The following is a 19368-nucleotide window of genomic DNA, read 5'->3' as shown; positions in this document are numbered from 1 at the left end:
CAGTCCATTCTGAAGGAGATTAGCCTTGGGTGTTCTGTGGAAGGAATGATGCTAAAGCTGAAACTCCAGTACTTTGGCCACCTCATGCAAAGAGTTGACTCACTGGAAAAGACTCCGATGCTGGGAGGGATTGGGGGCAAAAGGACAAGGGGACGACAGAGGATGAGATGGCTGGATGGCATCACTGACTCAATGGACGTGAGTTTGAGAGAACTCCGGGAGTTGGTGATGGACAGGGAGGCCTGGTGTGCTGTGATTCATGGGGTCGCAAAGAGTCAGACATGACTGAGTGACTGAACTGAACTGAACTGAGGGGTGGAGAGACAAGACAAATCAGAATTTCAGCTTACTGTGCTCAGAGACAAATACAACTCAATCCCCCATCATCTGGCCCTAACCAAAAGGGTAAGATGAGTATCACTGTCAACTATCCATTATGCTATCCAAGGACATTTGTTAAATATGAATTTAAGTTATACAATAAGTGGTGATGAAGTGTGTACTTCTTTAAATAATTTTAAAAGTTATAATACTATTGAATATGAACCATGAAATCAGGTAGAACTGTTAAAATAACACCAGGTTATACAGCAGACAGTACTCACCATTTTTGCGATCATGGTCACATAGGGACCTGCATGTTGATTCACAGCAAAGAAGTCCAGGAGCCGTGAGAACCAGAATATGATGTTGATGCAGTATATCAGTCTTCCCGCTGTGTAGAAAGGTGGGTCACCCCACCGAAAGCCAAATCCCACCAAAAACAGGCTAATAGCCACTGTTTCCATTAAGTTCCAGTACTCGCTAATCCATACCTTCACCTTTTGAGTAAACTTCCCAGGTTCTGAAATACAGACCTAAAACATGATAGAAAGAAAGAAACAAAAGAATGGGTTATACCTCAAGAGTCTCATCAATATGATCTTCAATACTTCAACTGTTCATTTACAGAGGAATTGAATCCTGCCAAACCTTAGATCATAAGGCATCTAAGTTATCCTTGGGGAATGAATTATTTAAACAATTCTATAAATATAGCTTAATGTGACTATTAATGCTGGTCAACTATTTAAAAACCCAACCAGGAACTTAAAAAAGGAAGGAAGAAAGAAAAGTTTTTTCTAGATTTGATCAATCCTGCAACCCACACCAGTGTTCTTGCCTGGAGAATCCCAGGGATGGGGGAGCCTGGTGGGCTGCCGTCTATGGGGTCGCGAAGAGTCAGACATGACTGAGCGACTTCACTTTCACTTTTCACTTTCATACATTGGAGAAGGAAATGGCAACCCACTCCAGTGTTCTTGCCTGGAGAATCCCAGGGACAGGGGAGGCTGGTGGGCTGCCGTCTATGGGGTTGCACAGAGTCAGACACGACTGAAGCGACTTAGCAGCAGCAGCAGCAAACTAACAGGGAAACACTGAAACAGCTTTAAAACTCGACATTGCAATGGACTATAGCTGCAATGCCATTTCATGATGAATAGCCTAGTGCAAAGAAATGACAGAATCCTATAATCTGATCCCACTATTGCTGTTAGTGAACAGTTAGCAAATTGAACGTGACATTAGAACTCACTATTACAAGAAACTACCCCTGCAACAGAATGTCAGGCAAATTGAAATGTCAAACAGTAAACCCATTTTTCCTGAGGCATTAAAAAGAATGGTAGAATTTAGATACCATTTTTCTGCTGAATTGTTTTCTACCATCTATAAACTCCACAATAGTAACTAGCAGACAACATAAATATAATTACTAAGACTATATCTACGTAATATATAGTACTGGTCATAAGATCTCTAGGACAAACTCAATATATGTAAATGCACAAAGGTCGAGCTACATATACAGTGATTCTAAAAGAGTCTAAGTTATACTATATGTGATTACATTATAACTGCATGGGAATATTCATTCCTTTTCTTTTCACTATAAATTAAAAATAAACAGTTTGCTTTGTTTTGTTTCTTGGACTACTTGCCCCAGAGGGATGTTTAGTAGGAACTTTCAAAGACTATACATGAATTCTTTACCATTGTACAACTTTAGCCACTATGTGACATGAAACCAATAATATGTAAGTAATGTTAGACTATATGAAAATCAATCTTATTTTTTAAAAAAAAAAAACCACTCTGGGGATGGGAAATCTAACAGTCAGAGGGTCTAATAACAACTAGACACTAGCACTCTGGGACTGATAAACACACTAAGATGTCCTCAAAAATAACTGCTTTCAAAGAGCGGCAATCAAGAGAAATTATTTGGCAACAATAAAAGGTTGAGATCAGAAATTTCCCCCAATTACCCTCCTGTAGCATGCCAAGTCAGAATCACTGCCCGCCCCACCTCAACCTTTGACCTCTCCGTTTTCACCACCCCATCCCAGAATACCTCTAGCAGAGATGTACAAAAGACAAAGGGAGAAAGGGTAACTCACCTCCCTGACTTTCTCAATGGCATTGGTAAAGATGTAGATAATAACAAGCCACTCTTGCACGCTGGGCTGGGGCTGCATCTCCACCAACACGGTGTAAGTGAACAGCATAAGGAATGCCAAGTACACCATCTGTGAGGGGAACACGCATTCCCTGGTCATGAGTGAGAGTCATAGTGGAGGACACCAAGCAGACAAGGACCCAACTCAACAGAAATCACATGGACTTCAACATGAGAGCAGGGCGTGTACCTGGGACCACCTGGCGCTCAGTCGCGTCCGACTCTTTGCGACCCCATGGACTACAAGATCCATGGAGTTCTCCAGGCCAGAATACTGGAGCAGGTAGCCTTTCCCTTCTCTAGGGGATCTTCCCAACCCAGGGATCAAAGTCAGGTCTCCTGCACTGCAGGTGGATTCTTTACCAGCTGAGCCACAAACAAAGGCCAGTATCAAGGAAGGCACAAGAATCCACGGTTCTCTATTCTATGATTCTGTGGAAGGAAAGAAGAGCACTGTTCTCAAATGCATCAAAGTGGGCACTCTCTCATCTTATTGGCTCCTGATCAGAATTTTCAGAACCCTGCACATTCTGGCATGGACACAGTCAGGCTAAGAACAAGCCAAGAGGGAACTGCACACCTCCTCCATTTAAACGGAAAACATGTGTCCTAAGGATGCCAAAGGAGCAATATTGGTAGGAGACTGTTTTCAAATAAGTTGTGATGTTTATAACTGCTGAGAATTTTATTTTATGCTGATTAAAATACCCTGGTTGATAGAAAAGTATTATCTGATTGTGAATCTTTATAATTAAAGACGACGTTTTTATCTATAGCCTAACACATGATAGACAATCAAGAAATGTATGTTTAAGCGGTACGTATATTAAACCTAGATTTCCAGTCTCTTACAAGAATCAAGGCACAGTAAACACATACACTGGAGAAGGCGATGGCACCCCACTCCAGTACTCTTGCCTGGAAAATCCCATGGACAGAGGAGCCTGGTAGGCTGCAGTCCATGAGGTCGCTAAGAGTCGGATACGACTAAGCGACTTCACTTTCACTTTTCACTTTTATGCTTTGGAGAAGGAAATGGCAACCCACTCCAGTGTTCTTGCCTGGAGAATCCCAGGGACAGAGGAGCCTGGTAGGAGGCCATCTATGGGGTCGCACAGAGTTGGACACGATTGAAGCGACTTAGCAGCAGCAGCAGCAGCAGCAAACACATACATATAGATATATGGTGATTAACAGCTTTGTGATCTTATCTAACATTCTTATGTCTTAAAATTTCCAGAAGTAAAATAGCTACACACATTTAAAAATGTGACACATATTACTAAGTTGCCAGCCAGAAAGGCTTTACCAATTTCTCAATCACCAACAAGGGATGAGACAATGCAGCCCTTCAAATATCTTCAGAGACCATGCACAGTGCTAGCTGATAAACACATTACAAATCCCAGATCAAAAGAGAGAAAAGTGCCTGTGTGTGTGTTCATTCTCATGAGAATCATATTATTTTAAACTGAATCCTTATTTATGAAATCTTTATGAGCTCTACCTAAGTTTGATAAGTCTGCTAAGCTTAGTTCTGCATAAAGAATGGCTGAAATCACTTTTGACTATACCATATTGGCATATACAATAAGTGGTATTTCAGGCAGGCATAATGGCTTATTAGCATTGTCTATGAGTTAAGAAACTTAATAGAGAAGCATATAAGAAAGTTAAGTAAATTCTATACTTCTCTAGGTCTGCATTTCATAGTTTTAATATGTTTGATGATCCTGTAGGGATACAATTTAAATAAACTTGTACTGTCAAGCAGATGTTTTTTACATCGTTATCACTGGTTTCATGGTGGCCAGACACCAAAACACTGTAGATATTGGTGGTATTACTTCTGACTCTTTTTTTTTTCTTTCCAAGTTTTAAAAAGATATCCAAAAATGTTTACATTTTTGCTTTTCATCATAGCATTTACAACAAGACATTGCTTTAATAAAGCACACGTACCATAACCTAGCAATGTAATGGCCATGACTAAAACGCCTGTGCTCACAGCTAATACAATTCATTGTGGTGTGTAGATATGGTTGGCTAGTTTGGTTATTTTCATCATCATTATTGTTGTTGTTGTTCCATTTGCTTAGGTTGCTCCTGTCTCTAAGTGTTCATAAACTGGAGTTTTCTAAGGAAAGAAACACTTGAATACTCTACCCAATGATGTGACAATGGTTGGGCTTCCCAGGTGGCTCAGCTGGTAAATTATCCACCTGAAATGCAGGAGACCTGGGTTTGATCCCTGGGTTGGTTAAATTCTCGATGCTACTATCAGAGTCTCTATGATTTTGTTGCATATTCACAAAAATGGTAAAACCTAAATCATCTGAATGAAGATTTTATTTTTGAAAACATAAAAGTTATTTGGACCTATGTACTTATTCAATAAGTGTATGAAACAAGCGTGTGGTTGGGCAAGGAATATTTTGAAATATAACACATTTATATAAATATCCTCTTATAATGACTTCAAATGTTTTAGAAATATACAAAGCTTGACTATAAGCAATTTAACTATAGATAAGCATTAGAATCCCGAAGAAAGGCAATACCAAAGAATGCTCAATCTACCGCATAATTGCACTCATCTCACATGCTAGTAAAGTAATGCTCAAAATTCTCCAAACCAGGCTTCGGCAATACATGAACCATGAACTTCCAGATGTATAAGCTGGTTTTAGAAAAGGCAGAGGAACCAGCGATCAAATTGCCAACATCCGCTGGATCTTCAAAAAAGCAAGAGAGTTCCAGAAAAGCATCTATTCCTGCTTTATTGACTATGCCAAGGCCTCTGACTGTGTGGATCACAATAAACTGTGGAAAATTCTGAAAGAGATGGGAATACCAGACCACCTGACCTGCCTCTTGAGAAACCTGTATGCAGGTCAGGAAGAAACAGTTAGAACTGGACATGGAACAGACTGGTTCCAAATAGGAAAAGGAGTACGTCAAGGCTGTATATTGTCACTCCGCTTATTTAACTTATATGCAAAGTACATCATGAAAAATCCTGGACTGGAGGAAGCACAAGCTAGAATCAAGATTGCCGGGAGGAGTATCTATAACCTCAGATATGCAGATGACACCACCGTTACGGCAGAAGGTGGAGAAGAACTAAAGAGCCTCTTGAGGAAAGTGAAAGAGGAGAGTGAAAAAGTTGGCTTAAACCTCAACATTCAGAAAACTAAGATCATGGTATCCGGTCCCATCACTTCATGGCAAATAGATGGGGGAATCAGCAGAAACAGTGGCCAACTTTATTTTTCTGGGCTACAAAATCACTGCAGACGGTGACTGCAGCCATGAAATTAAAAGATGCTTGCTTCTTGGAAGGAAAGTTATGACCAACCTAGACAGCATATTCAAAAGCAGAGATATTACTTTGCCAACAAAGGTCCATCTAGTCAAGGTTATGGTTTTTCCAGTGGCCATGTATGGATGTGAGAGTTGGACGATAAAGAAAGCTGAGCGCCGAAGAATGATGCTTTTGAAGTGTGGTGTTGGAGAAGACTCTTGAGAGTCCCTTGGACTGCAAGGAGATCCAACCAGTCAATGCTAAAGGAGATCAGTCCTGGGTGTTCATTGGTAGAAATGATTTTGAAGCTGAAACTCCAGTACTTTGGCCACCTGATGCGAAGAGCTGACTCACTGGAAAAGACCCTGATGCTGGGAAAGATTGAGGGCAGGAGGAGAAGGGGACGACAGAGGATGAGATGGCTGGATGGCATCACCGACTCAATGGACATGGGTTTGGGTGGACTCCAGGAGTTGGTGATGGACAGGGAGGCCTGGTGTGCTGCGGTTCATGGGGTCGCAAAGAGTTGGACATGACTGAGCAACTGAACTGAACTGAAGCATTAGAAAAAAAAAAAAATACTATTAAATAAATGTAAAAACCACTCAATACATTTAGTGTATACTTATTGCTTTCGCTATCTCTCCATCCATGACAGATTTAGTATTTGATACAATTCTTCTAAAATTTGTATTGTTCTCCATATAAGTATTTGCTACTGAAGACAACAACAAAAACTTCCATTTTTAGTCTATGTTACACAACATTCCCACAAAGAAAAAAAATCAATTCAACTCCTAACATTTTTTACCCAAGATGGGAAATGAATCCACCCCCATCCCTTAATTCTACAACCACTATTATTCATTTTATTGTTCCACAAAGTTTCAAACGCTTAGTTCCAGCTGTGCTAGCTGTAAGCACTCAGAAGAAGACAAAAATTCCTGTGCTTTCACTCCCAAAAGTAGGAAAGACCTACCCTCACCTTTTCTCACCTCCCTCCAATCTTCTTTCCTACCTCCTTTGCCAGGCCTCCCACTTTTTCTAAACTACATTTTTATTACAAGTTGGTAAATCAGGCATATCACTATCAACATTATCATTAACAATTAACCATCCTGAATACTATATATAATTTTTTAAATGAGACCAACCGTATAAAACCAAAACTTGACAATTGGAGCACTGTAGAACTCATAGACTTTCCTGGTCCAAGGAAGGGTTTGGGGCCCACTCTTTAAATCAAAGTGCTGACTTTCATCGGTTTTCTCATCAGGTCCCCTTTCCAAATCACAGTCTTTCTGTAAAATAAACAAATAATTATTTATTGTCAGAGGCTTAACTAAATTACTAACATTTAAAAATATCTAAAATATTATATATTTCATAAATATATTAGAAATTAATTGGGCATCCACCTGCCAAATTATAATCTTAGTCTTGAATAGAAGAAAAACTACATGTATTATATCGATCTTTGACAAGGTAAAGAGAACAGGGCATTTCTGAAAAGCAAGTTGAGTCTGCCGTAACCAAATTTAGTCAAACTAAGTGTAGTTCCAAGCATTTTTAAATGGTCCCTCTTCCTGTTCTTTTTAATCTCCTTTATCAGTAATTTTGGAACCTAAGGTTATTCATATAAATAAAGTCCTTGTGAAATCAATTAAGTAGAGAATAGAATTGTTTCCATATAAAAGGAGGACAAAATGGACAGAGAATGGTGATACATCTTTCCCAAGTCACAGGGAAGTCAGGCTCAGTGTTAGTTTATCAATACAATATTGTAAAGTAATTAACCTCCAATTAAAATAAATAAATTTATATTAAAAAAATACTAATGAAACAAGAAAAGAAAGGGATAAGGAGATTAAATACTTGATAAACATTTAATAATATAATAAATGCACTAATAAAATAATAATTAAGAATAAAAAAAAAGAATTCTGACTTTGACAGCTTCTCCACTCATTAATAACAGAGGTTCTTTACCTGAAGTTCATGAACTCTCTGAGCTTCTGGAGTTCTTTGCACCTGCTGCAATTATTAAATTAAATTATTAGATTATTAAATGCCTGCATCTGCAGGCATTTGTGTTGTACATGCATTTTCTAGGGAAAGCATTTTCCATCAGTTTCTCAAAAGTTATGGGTCAGCCTAAAGGGGTTAACAGTTGTAGGTGGTGAGAAATGAATATCTGTGTGACAAGGAAGTGGTTGCATGAATGTGACTAACAGAGATGTCCACTCAGAAGAGAGAAAAAAAGAAAGAGAAAGGGAAAAGCACTTGCACCCAGGTTACTTTTGAAAAGAGGAAACTTAGGGATGATGAAAGAAAAGCAAAAGAGGTATCATCCTACTTCATAGATGTCTGTATGATTTTAATCTTTTAACAGGAAATGTATTACTTTTGTAATATTATAAAAGTCGTATTACATGAAAAGAAAGGAACGTTCTATGGTGCCTCTCAGACTAGCCTATTTCTTCAACCTATCCACAAAAGATGTCTCTCAAACACCAGACCTGCATGATTACCAAGAATTTCCAAGCCAAGGAATGAATCAGGTTTTGCCTGAATTATCCATGAAATAGCAAGAAAATTTAAATTTTGAGGCCTCAGGCTTCTAGATGGGTATTCTCAGGGTCTAATTGATAGTTCTGTCATTCATGTTACTTTGGAGAGTGGAATCAGAGATGTGATTTAGAAGTATAGGAACTGAGCCAGTTACTAACAGAGTAAACCAGCCTAGAGTTAAAATGGCTTAGAACTGATTTTAAAAGTCATTATATACTGTGATTTTAATGACATCAGTTCAGTTCAGTCGCTCAGTTGTGTCCGACTCTTTGCGACCCCATGAGTTGTAGCACGCCAGGCCTCCCTGTCCATCACCAACTCCCAGAGTTCACTGAGACTCACGTCCATCGAGTCAGTGATGCCATCCAGCCATCTCATCCTCTGTCATCCCCTTCTCCTCCTGCCCTCAATCTTTCCCAGCATCAAGGTCTTTTCTAATGAGTCAACTCTTTGCATGAGGTGGCCAAAGTACTGGAGTTTCAGCTTTAGCATCATTCCTTCCAAAAGAACACCCAGGGCTGATATCCTTCAGAATGGATTGGTTGGATCTCCTTGCAGTCCAAGGGACTCTCAAGAGTCTTCTCCAACACCACACTTCAAAACCATCAATTCTTTGGTGCTCAGCTTTCTTCACAGTACAACTCTCACATCCATACATGACCACTGGAAAAACCATAGCCTTGACTAGATGGACCTTTGTTGGCAAAGTAATGTCTCTGCTTTTGAATATGCTGTCTAGGTTGGTCATAACTTTTCTCCCAAGGAGTAAGCGTCTTTTAATTTCATGGCTGCGGACACCATCTGCAGTGATTTTGGAGCCCAAAAATATAAACTCTGACACTGTTTCCACTGTTTCCCCATCTATTTCCCAGGAAGTGATGGGACCAGATGCCATGATCTTAGTTTTCTGAATGTTGAGCTTTAAGCCAACTTTTTCACTCTCCTCTTTCACTTTCATCAAGAGGCTTTTAGTTCCTCTTCACTTTCTGCCATGAGGGTGGTGTCATCTGCATATCTGAGGTTATTGATATTTCTCCCGGCAACCTTGATTCCATCTTGTGCTTCTTCCAGCCCACTTCAGAAAGACTCCAGAAAGCTATTTAAGTAATGATCTTGTTGTTAAATGACTTATCTTATTATCATAAAACATTAATTGAGGGCTTCCCTGGTAGCTCAGTGGTAAAGAATCCACCTGCCAACGCAGAAGACCCAGGTTCGATCCCTGATCTGGGAAGATCCCACATGCTGTGGAGCAAATAAACCGTGTGCCACAATTACTGAAGCCCCTGTGCCCTAGAGCCCGTCCTCCACAACAAGAGTGTAGCCCCCACTTACTGCAACTAAAGAAAAGCCATCAACGAAGACCAAGCACAGCCAAAATAAATAAAATTATTTTAAAAAACACTAATTGAGCCTATCTCTGAGTTGAATTCAAAGACCAAATACCATGACGTATATATGAAGTTCTTGATGTTGTATCTGATTATGATATCAAATAAAATACACAAGATTATCTGCCAAGAGTTGTGGCTGGAAGCAGAGTGCTGGAAAAACACATGGGTTGGAAAGATTGCTCAAGCAGGAATATTCCCACCAGTTTTCAAGGAGATGATGACATGTTCTCCAGATAGGGTGACTCAGAGTGAAGTCTCTTAAAATGTGGCCTGGTTTAAAGACAGTTCTTGGCCATGTGCTCTTACCAGAGGGAAAGATTTTGCAGCCTTAAGGCATGAAATAGAACTCCAAATGAGGAAAAATGTGAAAGAAGGCTGTACTGTTAGCCTTGAGACCATATAAAATCAAACATGTATATGTGAATGTCTCACATATAAAGACTGCCTTCTATTTCTAATAAGGTTAGGCTAGCACTACATTTCTTTTCTTTCTTTAAAAAAAAAGAAAAATGAAACGGTCTAAACTTAGTAAATATATAATCTAACCAGTACAATCACAATTATGACAACTTGCAAAGCCCAGTTTTGCAACAGAGAATTTCTCACACACTCTGTAAAGATTAGAATGTACCTGGCATCTTGTACTCTGAGAACCCCAAACAGAACTATCAGGTTTAGAAAAGAAAGGAATGGAGGGGAGGAGGGATAGAAGAGGAACACATATACCCAAAGAGTCATGATAGTCAAAATATTTAATAACTCATCTGGTTAACTGATCTGGCATTATCAATCAGAATGGATGCTCAACCAATCACAACAGATGCCAGCCACACAAACTATAATTAATTATTTTTCATTTAACATTTATCAAAGATGTTATCAACATTATAACAAATACCTCATAAGTACAAAAGTCCATCAGACAAGACACTAGCTAAGACGCCTCACTGAAGTATTAAGTACCAGAAAACATGTTCACTACACTTCATAGTCCGTCTAGTCAAAGGTATGCTTTTTCCAGTAGTCATATACGTATATGAGAGTTGGACTATAAAGAAAGCTGAGCACTGAAGAATTGATGCTTTTGAACTGCGGTGTTGAAGAAGAGTCTTGAGTGTCCCTGGGACAGCAAGGAGATCCAACCAGTCCATCCCAAAGGAAATCATTCCTGAATATTCATTGGAAGCTGGAGCTGAAACTTTAATATTTTAGGCACCTGATGCGAAGAACTGACTCATTTGAAAAGACCCTGATGCTGGGAAAGATTGAAGGCATGAGGAGAAGGGGACGACAGAGGATAAAACGGTTGGATGGAATCACTGACTCAATGGACATGAGTTTGAATAAACTCCCAAAGTTGGTGATGGACATGGAGGCCTGGCGTGCTGCAGTTCGTGGGGTCACAAAGAGTCGGACACAACTGAGTGACTGAACTGAACTGAACACCTCACAGTAAATGGCAACTTCATCAGCAATGATCCAAGTTGAAACATAAAATTCAAAAAATGGATGCGCAGACAGCATACTGGAGGCTCTTCAGCAAAGACGGGTTGGAAGAGAACCAGCTCAAGTTACCCATGAAAAAAGTACACATCTGGGAACTCAAGTAAAACCATCCAAACTCATTGGATATAACAAGTGAAAAAACTGCAGCATGAAGCAGTGAAGATTAGCACAAATTGTAAACTAGCATTTTATAAAATATTTTGAAGGCTATAAGACATCCTTTACTATAGCTTTCGATAAACAATAAATCTATTTGTTCCACTAGTCACAAAGAAAAATGAAATATTAAGCAGCTTCCTAGATATAACAGAGTCTTTGATTTTGGCAGAAATAGGATATTTTGCTTAATCATACATGGAGGTTAATCAGAACCACCATACATAGTATACCTGACCATACTATAATATGATTAAGATTGTTAAATAGTTTGTTAATAAATAAGATATGCATCTGCGTATGTTTGTGTGCAGTCCAGGTCATGAAAACTTAGTTCACCATGATACCATACTAACCTGACAAGAATTTTCTTTGAGAGTGCTGGTGTTCTGGTCACCATTATACCATGTAAAGTCCTGGGACTGTGGGACATGTGACATTTCTGCTTTGCTTTTAAACTCCAATGTCAAAATGGCAGGTGGGAAAAGAATACTGATGATGATCTTCAAAAGAGGAGAACAAAGCAGGTAGTGAGGGTTATACAAGGCACACATATGATCCAAATAAAGTCAAGATCTGGGTGTATAGGAAATGTCAGATCCATCCCCAATTAAGTGGATATCCTGATTGTATACATTTTCTGACTTAAGAATTCCAATACCAGAAGTGTCTCCCTCAGAAATACTCATGAATCCAAGCATATGTATAGGGATGTTCATTGAAGGGCTATCTGTAATGGCAAAAAAAATTAGTGTCAACCTAAATGTCCAACTAAGAAACTGAGTGTAAAAGTCCATCTCTAGAAGGATAGCTGACGTGGAACAACCTAACTGGAATTCAGTCAGCCCATCATATATGTGGGCTTTGCATCCACAGATGCAACCAATTGTGGATTAAAAATATTAAAAAAAAAAAAAAAAGAATTCAGACAGTTCCAAAAAGCAAACTTGAATTTGGAGCACTCTGTCCCTGGTGGCTCGGATAGTAAAGAATCCGCCTGCGATGCCACAGACTTGGGTTAAAACCCTGAATCGAAAAGATCCTCTAGAGAAGGACACAGCAACCCATTCTTGCCTGGAAATCCCAAGGACAAATGGACTGCAGTCCATGGGGTTATGAGTCAAGACTTAGCAACTAAACAACAACTAGCAGGAAGCCGCTGTATATCATAGGGAGCCCAACCTGGCACTCTGGGATGACCTAGAGAAGTGGAATGGCGGGGTGGGGTGGGGGGAGGTTTAAGAGGGAGGGGATTCACATTAATGCATGGCAGAGACCACCACAACATTGTAAAGCAATTATCCTCTAATTAAAGACAGAAAACTAGAGGCAGGGCACTGAGAAGTCTTCTTTTTCAATGAGCATAATGCTTGAATAATTCCTTAAAGCCACTAAGTAGTTATTATCACATAAAACACTCTAAAATTTATTTATATTATAAATTAATAAGGTAAAAGCATACCAAGTCCCTCTGTTTACATCCATCTTCCATCACACTTATATTTTCTCTGCCCCCAGTAAAACCCACTAGAGAATGTATAACTCTAGACATCCAAAGTTTTCACTCTATTGCTATCATTCATGAATTTATTTATGGTCTATTCAACTTGTATGGCCTTTCAGGGTAAAGAGCTTGGATTTACTCAATTCTGTGAGAATCATCTTGGTGAACATTATCTCTTTCGAGCTAAAATTAAGCCCCAGTATTCTGGGATTCAGTGAATGAAAATAAGATTACCCTGACTCTATACCATTCATGATTAAATAAACTAAAGCTATGCCCTTGTCAATTTCTTCTTTTTTTTTTTTTCATGATGAAAACTCTTTTTGTTGTTTTGTTTTAAAGCCTGATCTCCTGTGGAAGTTCTCTGGACTTGTCCCAGTTTTGGCAGGGATTGGTTTGTTTGTGTGTTTGTTTTCTTTTCAGATGTTGAACCCAAAAAACATGCAATATTCTAGGTCTGGAAACATCATAGTTATCAAACACAATGATAATATGGCACTAATTAATTCCTAATCTACTTCCGGAAAAGCTCCGCATTCTGTTGCCATTGACCACTGCAGAACAATCAGCTCGTGAAACAGTGTTCAATGACATCAACATCCCATTTCCAAGGAAGAGTTTGGAGTCTATTCCCTAAAAGCACTTACATGAGCTCCTTTCCACATAAAACTCCACAAGGTCTTCCTCCAGTCTTCATCCACTTGGAACTAGTCATTTTACAATTATTTATGGAAGTGTTCCCAAAACTTACAAGCCAAGCACTGATAAATTAGGATCCAGGCATAGAGAGCAATATGGTTTACTGTAAGTCAGAGATTCTAGGTAGCTAATTCAGTCTTGTCAGCTCACCATGTTTGGGGACAAAACATTTAGTCTTACTTCACTTAAGTCTCTTTGTTCATATAAAAATAAAGTATACAAGGAGCAGAAAGTTATTACGTTCTCAGGAATAAGGGTTTCTAATTTCTAATTTGAGATGAAAGATAAGGCTAAACTATAATGGAATACAAAAATTTGGATATAGTGGTGTGAACAAATGTGTTTGAGGGCACCTTTACAAAATAGCCATTTATTTCCTGAAACATTACATTAGATGAGCACAACCAATTGCTAATTTTATTTAGTTTATCATGGGTTAGCATCCTTAAGCTGAGAAAATTTTCAGTAAAAAGTCTCATTTACTTCTATTATAATTATCAGGGGCAGTGGTGATTACTAATAATGAAATCTTACTTATGTCTGTACATGCTTTTAACTTCTAACCACTTTCTCATGAGTATGCCTTTGCAATGGACTGAACTGGCACAATTATCTTCATTTTTAAAAAGAAACCATAGGAGTGGGAGATAAAGTAGTTGTCAGAGGTTTCACTGTAAATCTGTGAGAATCAAAAATAGTATTAATAATTGGTTTTCCTGAAAGTACTCTTCTGGAACAAGCGACAAATGAAAAGAGTACAGACCTCCAGACTAAACTATTAATAACATTAAACTCTATAAAGCAAGTAGATATACCTTTAACCAAGAGTTTTTCCTCATTTTCAGACGCCCCATCCACATATCAGTTAGTAGCATTTGGGTACAAGTATGTGAAACAAAGGGCCTCAACCCTCCAGAAACAGCCAGCTTCAAACAGGTGGAATTGCTCCAGTTCTTGAGTTCATAGGTCAACAGCTTCATGGCCATTCTTTCATTCTGTTTGAATGCCTTCTCCAGCACATCCAGGGCAAGCTGGCCAAACTGCCTGCAATGACACAGTGGTGAGCGGCAAACACAAAGGCAGGCCGGAGTCCCAGAAACGTTCAGAAAGCTTACATAGGAGACTCGGAAAAGACCAAGAGAAAAGAGGGAACGGTAAAATGCAGAAGCTACTTTAAAAGGGACTGCTGCTCAGAAAATGGATTGTTCTCCCTTTCTTGAAGGAACAGGACTAGTGGATTTCCACCGACAGTCCCTGAGCTATTCCTGAGGAGAAGTGACTTCACACCAAAAAACAAGCTACGCAGGGCTCCCTGATAGGTCCTAATGAAGAATTTTTGCCAGAAAAGACTATTCAAAATCAAACTAGCATATAAGGAAAAACCGTGGAAACCCCTCACTCCCTTTTTTTTTTTTTTTTAAGATTTTACAAAATACACAGATGACTTAAGTAAGAAGCTAGACCTGGAGACATCCCCAGGTGATCTTCTTGGAGGTTGTTTTCTCTAAAAAGTAGACACTGTCATTCTCTGAAATTTTTTAAAATAAAAATTATAAAGTAGATTCTATTAACTAACTCTAGCTTTTCTTCTCTCCCTACTACCATCATGCATTAGTAAATCAAAACAAAACATTCCTAACTTTTCTATTTTCTATCATCACTCTCTGGCATTTAATATATAATATATTTACCTGTTTTCCTGCCTGAGAGGTACTTAAACAACAATTTTTAATATAACTTAGTATCAAAGAGTTTGATAGTCAGGAGGGAGTTCCAAAATCATTCATTGAACATTTTATAATTTAAAGTCCCAGGACTTCCCTGGTGGTCCAGTGGTTAAGAATCCAAACTTCCCTGCAGGAGGCACAGGTTCTGTTCCTGGTTGAGAAACTAAGATCCCACATGCCATGTGCTGAGGCCAAAAAAAATTTTTTAATAAAAAGAAAGAAACTAAAGTGCCACAGTCTTGGCAAGTCATTTGACGATTAGTAAAGAGCTGGCCCCAGGACAAGAACCCAAGTCTCCTGAACTGAGGGCCACCTCTCTTTCCTTTAATCCTTAAAATGTCTTAAGACTCTTATCTACGGAAAAGTCCATGAAATGCACTGCTCTAAGTCCACTCCTCTTATAAGTTCTAGGCTGTGGAAGATAAATGTTTCTAACCATTCTAAGAAGTGTCAATGTTAAATACGAGGTGAAGGGAGAACTCTTACTTTGAGTAATTTTTCAGTTCTTCAGAAGCATCATCGACCATGTTGCTCTCCTTGGCTTCCCGGGCCATCGCTCGGTAGAGGATACAAGCAATCACTGCCTTGACTGTGGCCTCCTCACCATGCTGCCAAAAGAACATGGCCATCTTCTGCCTTTTCATTAGCACAGCCCACACTAGCAGGTCATTATAAGGATAAATAAAGCCAGTAGAATCAGGGTCATCTGATATATTTTGTTCTTCTTTTGACTTCTTCCTTGATTTATGAAGGGCTACAGACTTTTCCTGTTAGAATATAAAATTGGAATGGGTGTCCAAATACTCTGATGTATGATGTTCTACCTGACAAAAGACATTGAGTATCTCAGAAATATTTTTAAAATCACTGAAAAAGGATGGAAATAATAATAGAACTTTATAGCTTTTGTGACCCTGTGAACTATAGCAAGCCAGGTTCCTCTGTCCATGGAATTTCCTAGGCTAGAATATTGGAGTTGGTTGCCATTTCCTTCTCCAGGGGATCTTCCTGACCCAGGGACGGAACCCAGGTCTCCTGCACTGGCAGGTGGATTCTTTACCACTGAGCCATCAGGGAAGTCCTGTAAAATAGGAATGGGTGTCCAATACTCAGATGCGTGATGTTCTACCTGACAAAAGACACTGAACATCTTATAAATATTTTAAAAATCACTGAAAAAAGGATAGAAATAATAAAAGAACTTTATAAATCAGAAACCAAAACTTTGGCCTTTTATTAATCTATTTCTTGTTGTATCTAATAGTTTCAGGGTCCCTAGGCTAAGATACCTTAAGTCCACTTAAGTTAACACAGCTTAAAACTTAATACAGATTAACACAATATATGGAGAAGGCAATGGCACCCCACTCCAGTACTCTTGCCTGGAAAATCCTATGGACAGAGGAGCCTGGTAGGCTGCAGTCCATGGGGTCGCTAAGAGTCGGGCAAGACTGAGTGACTTCACTTTCACTTTTCACTTTTCATGCATTGGAGAAAGAAATGGCAACCCACTCCAGTATTCTTGCCTGGAGAATCCCAGGGACAGGGGAGCCTGGTGGGTTGCTGTCTATGGGTCACACAGAGTCAGACACGACTAAAGTGACTTAGCAGCAGTAGCAGCAGCAACACAATATAAAACAACTTAAAACTCTATATCTTTAGAAAAGTCACTAACTACACAACAGTTTTCAATTTCTCAAGGAAATGGGCTAAAATTACATATAAGACAAATGAGAACTATTAAAAAAAAAAAAAAAACTCTAACCTTACCTTACAAATAGATCCACTATCTTCTTTTTAGTAAAATGACACTAGTGTTGCCAACATTGTTACAAATAGATTGGTTTTAATTCTGATCTCCCTTATTCTGGCTATATTTCCATAGTGATGGTAATAGGTAATAATGAAATACCATCTTCTACCTAGTTAAACCCACCCTTTACAACTCATGTCAAAAACCATTCGCTAAAGCCCCACAGTCTTCTATGTCACTCTGCGTGTATCTCTAGTTCAATGCTCATCACACTGCACTGAGGTTACTTCTTTGGGAGGGCAGGACCATTTCTTAGTTATCGATATATCTTCTCCAGCCCACCTGCATCTCAGATTCAACCAAGAGCCCAAAATAATGCCTGGCAAATGATAAGATTCAATAATTATTTTTTTTAATTAAAGGAGATCAGAGAAAAAATTCTAATAAGCTTCTTCTATTTCTATAAGTAGAGGGAATTTGTGTTCATTGATTATGACCAACAGTAATTTTATGATATAACTTTTCGTTCTAAGAGCTGTAAAAAGCAAGCCTCTTTCAGCCAACGTAAGAACCTTTTCTATGGAAACTCTTGAACAAAAGCATTCATGCCCAGAGGAAAGTGAGACTGAGGTAGTACAGGGAAGGGCAGCATAACACTGCTCACACACATACACACATTCATAAATACATTATCATTACCATACTGTAACAATAGGCTAAAATTAATTTCAAAAAACCTTCAAAGGGGAAAAAGAAGATACAAGAGGGCGATGTAAGAGAAAAGCAAAGGAGAAGGTAACAGTCACCTCTCTAATTAGCCTTAGGGAAAGGAGGATGAAGGTTTAATGGTGACTTTTTAGTACCATTCCATGGACTGCCTTCCTGAGTCATCATCTGGACATGGCAGAGGTAGGAACAAGGAAGGCAGCCTGAGGTGCTAGCCCTGGAGATCATTTAGTTCCCCATCCTGGGCATTTGCTCATCATTGTTAGAGAATAGCTGTATCATGTTTTAGACTTATACTATCTGTTTATAGTTCCTATAAATGGTCCCTCTATCTGTATTCCCCATTCTTGAATTTAAAATGATGAAAGGATCTCGGTCTTCAAGGACAATTTTATTCTCAAATTTAAAATAAGTAATCGGTACCTTGACTTTGTAAGGTTGGGCAGTCCTAATGAACTGGGAATGCAGGGTGCTCTCTGTAGATTCCTTTCTATTTCCTGAGCAGCGTCTTCGGTGAAGAGCAGGCTGGGACAGGCTTTGAGCAAGAGTGGTCACTTGCTGGCATGTGTTATTTTATTTTTAAAACAAAACAAAAAGGAGGAAAGATGGTTATGGTAACAACAAAAGTGGTAACAATTAACCTTTTGTTTCTCAGTTCAGTTCAGTCGCTCAGTTGTGTCCCACTCTTTGCGACCCCATGAACTGCAGCACGCCAGGCCTGTCCATCACCAACTCCCAGAGTCCACCCAAACCCATGTCCATTGAGTCAGTGATCCCATCCAGCCATCTCATCCTCTGTCATCCCCTTCTCCTCCTGCCCTCAATCTTTCCCAGCATCAGGGTCTTTTCCAGTGAGTCAGCTCTTCGCATCAGGTGGCCAAAGTACTGGAGTTTCAGATTCAACATCAGTCCTTCCAATGAACAGCCAGGACTGATCTCCTTTAGCATGGACTGGTTGGATCTCCTTGCAGTCCAAGGGATTCTCAAGAGACTTCTCCAACACCACACTTCAATAGCATCAATTCTTCGGCACTCAGCTTTCTTCACAGTCCAACTCTCACATCCATACATGACCACTGGAAAAACCATAGCCTTGACTAGACTGATCTCGGTTGGCAAAGTAATATCTCTGCTTTTTAATATGCTGTTTAGGTTGGTCATAACTTTCCTTCCAAGAGTAAGCATCTTTTAATTTCATTGCTGCAATCACCATCTGCAGTGATTTTGGAGCCCAGAAAAATAAAGTCAGCCACTGTTTCCACTGTTTCCCCATCTATTTGCCATGAAGTGATGGGACCAGATGCCATGATCTTAGTTTTCTGAATGTTGAGCTTTAAGCCAACTTTTTCACTCTCCTCTCTCACTTTCATCAAGAGGCTTTTAGATAACAATAAAACCAAATATAATATTGCATCCTAGCAAATATCCAATGGTTCTGTCTCTCATTCAAGGTTAGTAATTAATTACTCATCCAACAAGAGCCTTTCATGACCCCTTCTTATTAAGCATACTCTTATTTCCTAACATC

At 39.1% G+C, this 19368-nt stretch overlaps 1 protein-coding gene across 4 annotated transcripts in view; it reads right to left on the bottom strand.

Moving 5' to 3' along the window:
• TRPM6 (transient receptor potential cation channel subfamily M member 6) overlaps positions 1 to 19368 on the bottom strand; it is a 166352-nt gene that overhangs the window by 51915 nt on the left and 95069 nt on the right. For 3 of the 4 annotated variants that reach the window (XM_042243344.1, XM_060409360.1, XM_012122844.5), the window contains exons 15-21: positions 18264 to 18398; positions 15848 to 16128; positions 14450 to 14678; positions 11788 to 11934; positions 6959 to 7105; positions 2442 to 2570; positions 606 to 857 (exon numbers count right to left, since the gene is read on the bottom strand). In XM_042243344.1, coding sequence (XP_042099278.1) covers positions 606 to 857; positions 2442 to 2570; positions 6959 to 7105; positions 11788 to 11934; positions 14450 to 14678; positions 15848 to 16128; positions 18264 to 18398 — 1320 coding nt within the window. The remainder of the gene's footprint in view (positions 1 to 605; positions 858 to 2441; positions 2571 to 6958; positions 7106 to 11787; positions 11935 to 14449; positions 14679 to 15847; positions 16129 to 18263; positions 18399 to 19368) is intronic. The other variant, XM_060409361.1, reaches the window with a different exon arrangement.

The sequence above is a fragment of the Ovis aries genome, chromosome 2, assembly GCF_016772045.2.
Source record: "Ovis aries strain OAR_USU_Benz2616 breed Rambouillet chromosome 2, ARS-UI_Ramb_v3.0, whole genome shotgun sequence".
Classification (NCBI taxonomy): Eukaryota; Metazoa; Chordata; class Mammalia; order Artiodactyla; family Bovidae; genus Ovis; species Ovis aries.
The sequence above is the reverse complement of the archived record's forward strand: the minus strand, read 5'-3'. Positions and strand labels throughout refer to the sequence as shown.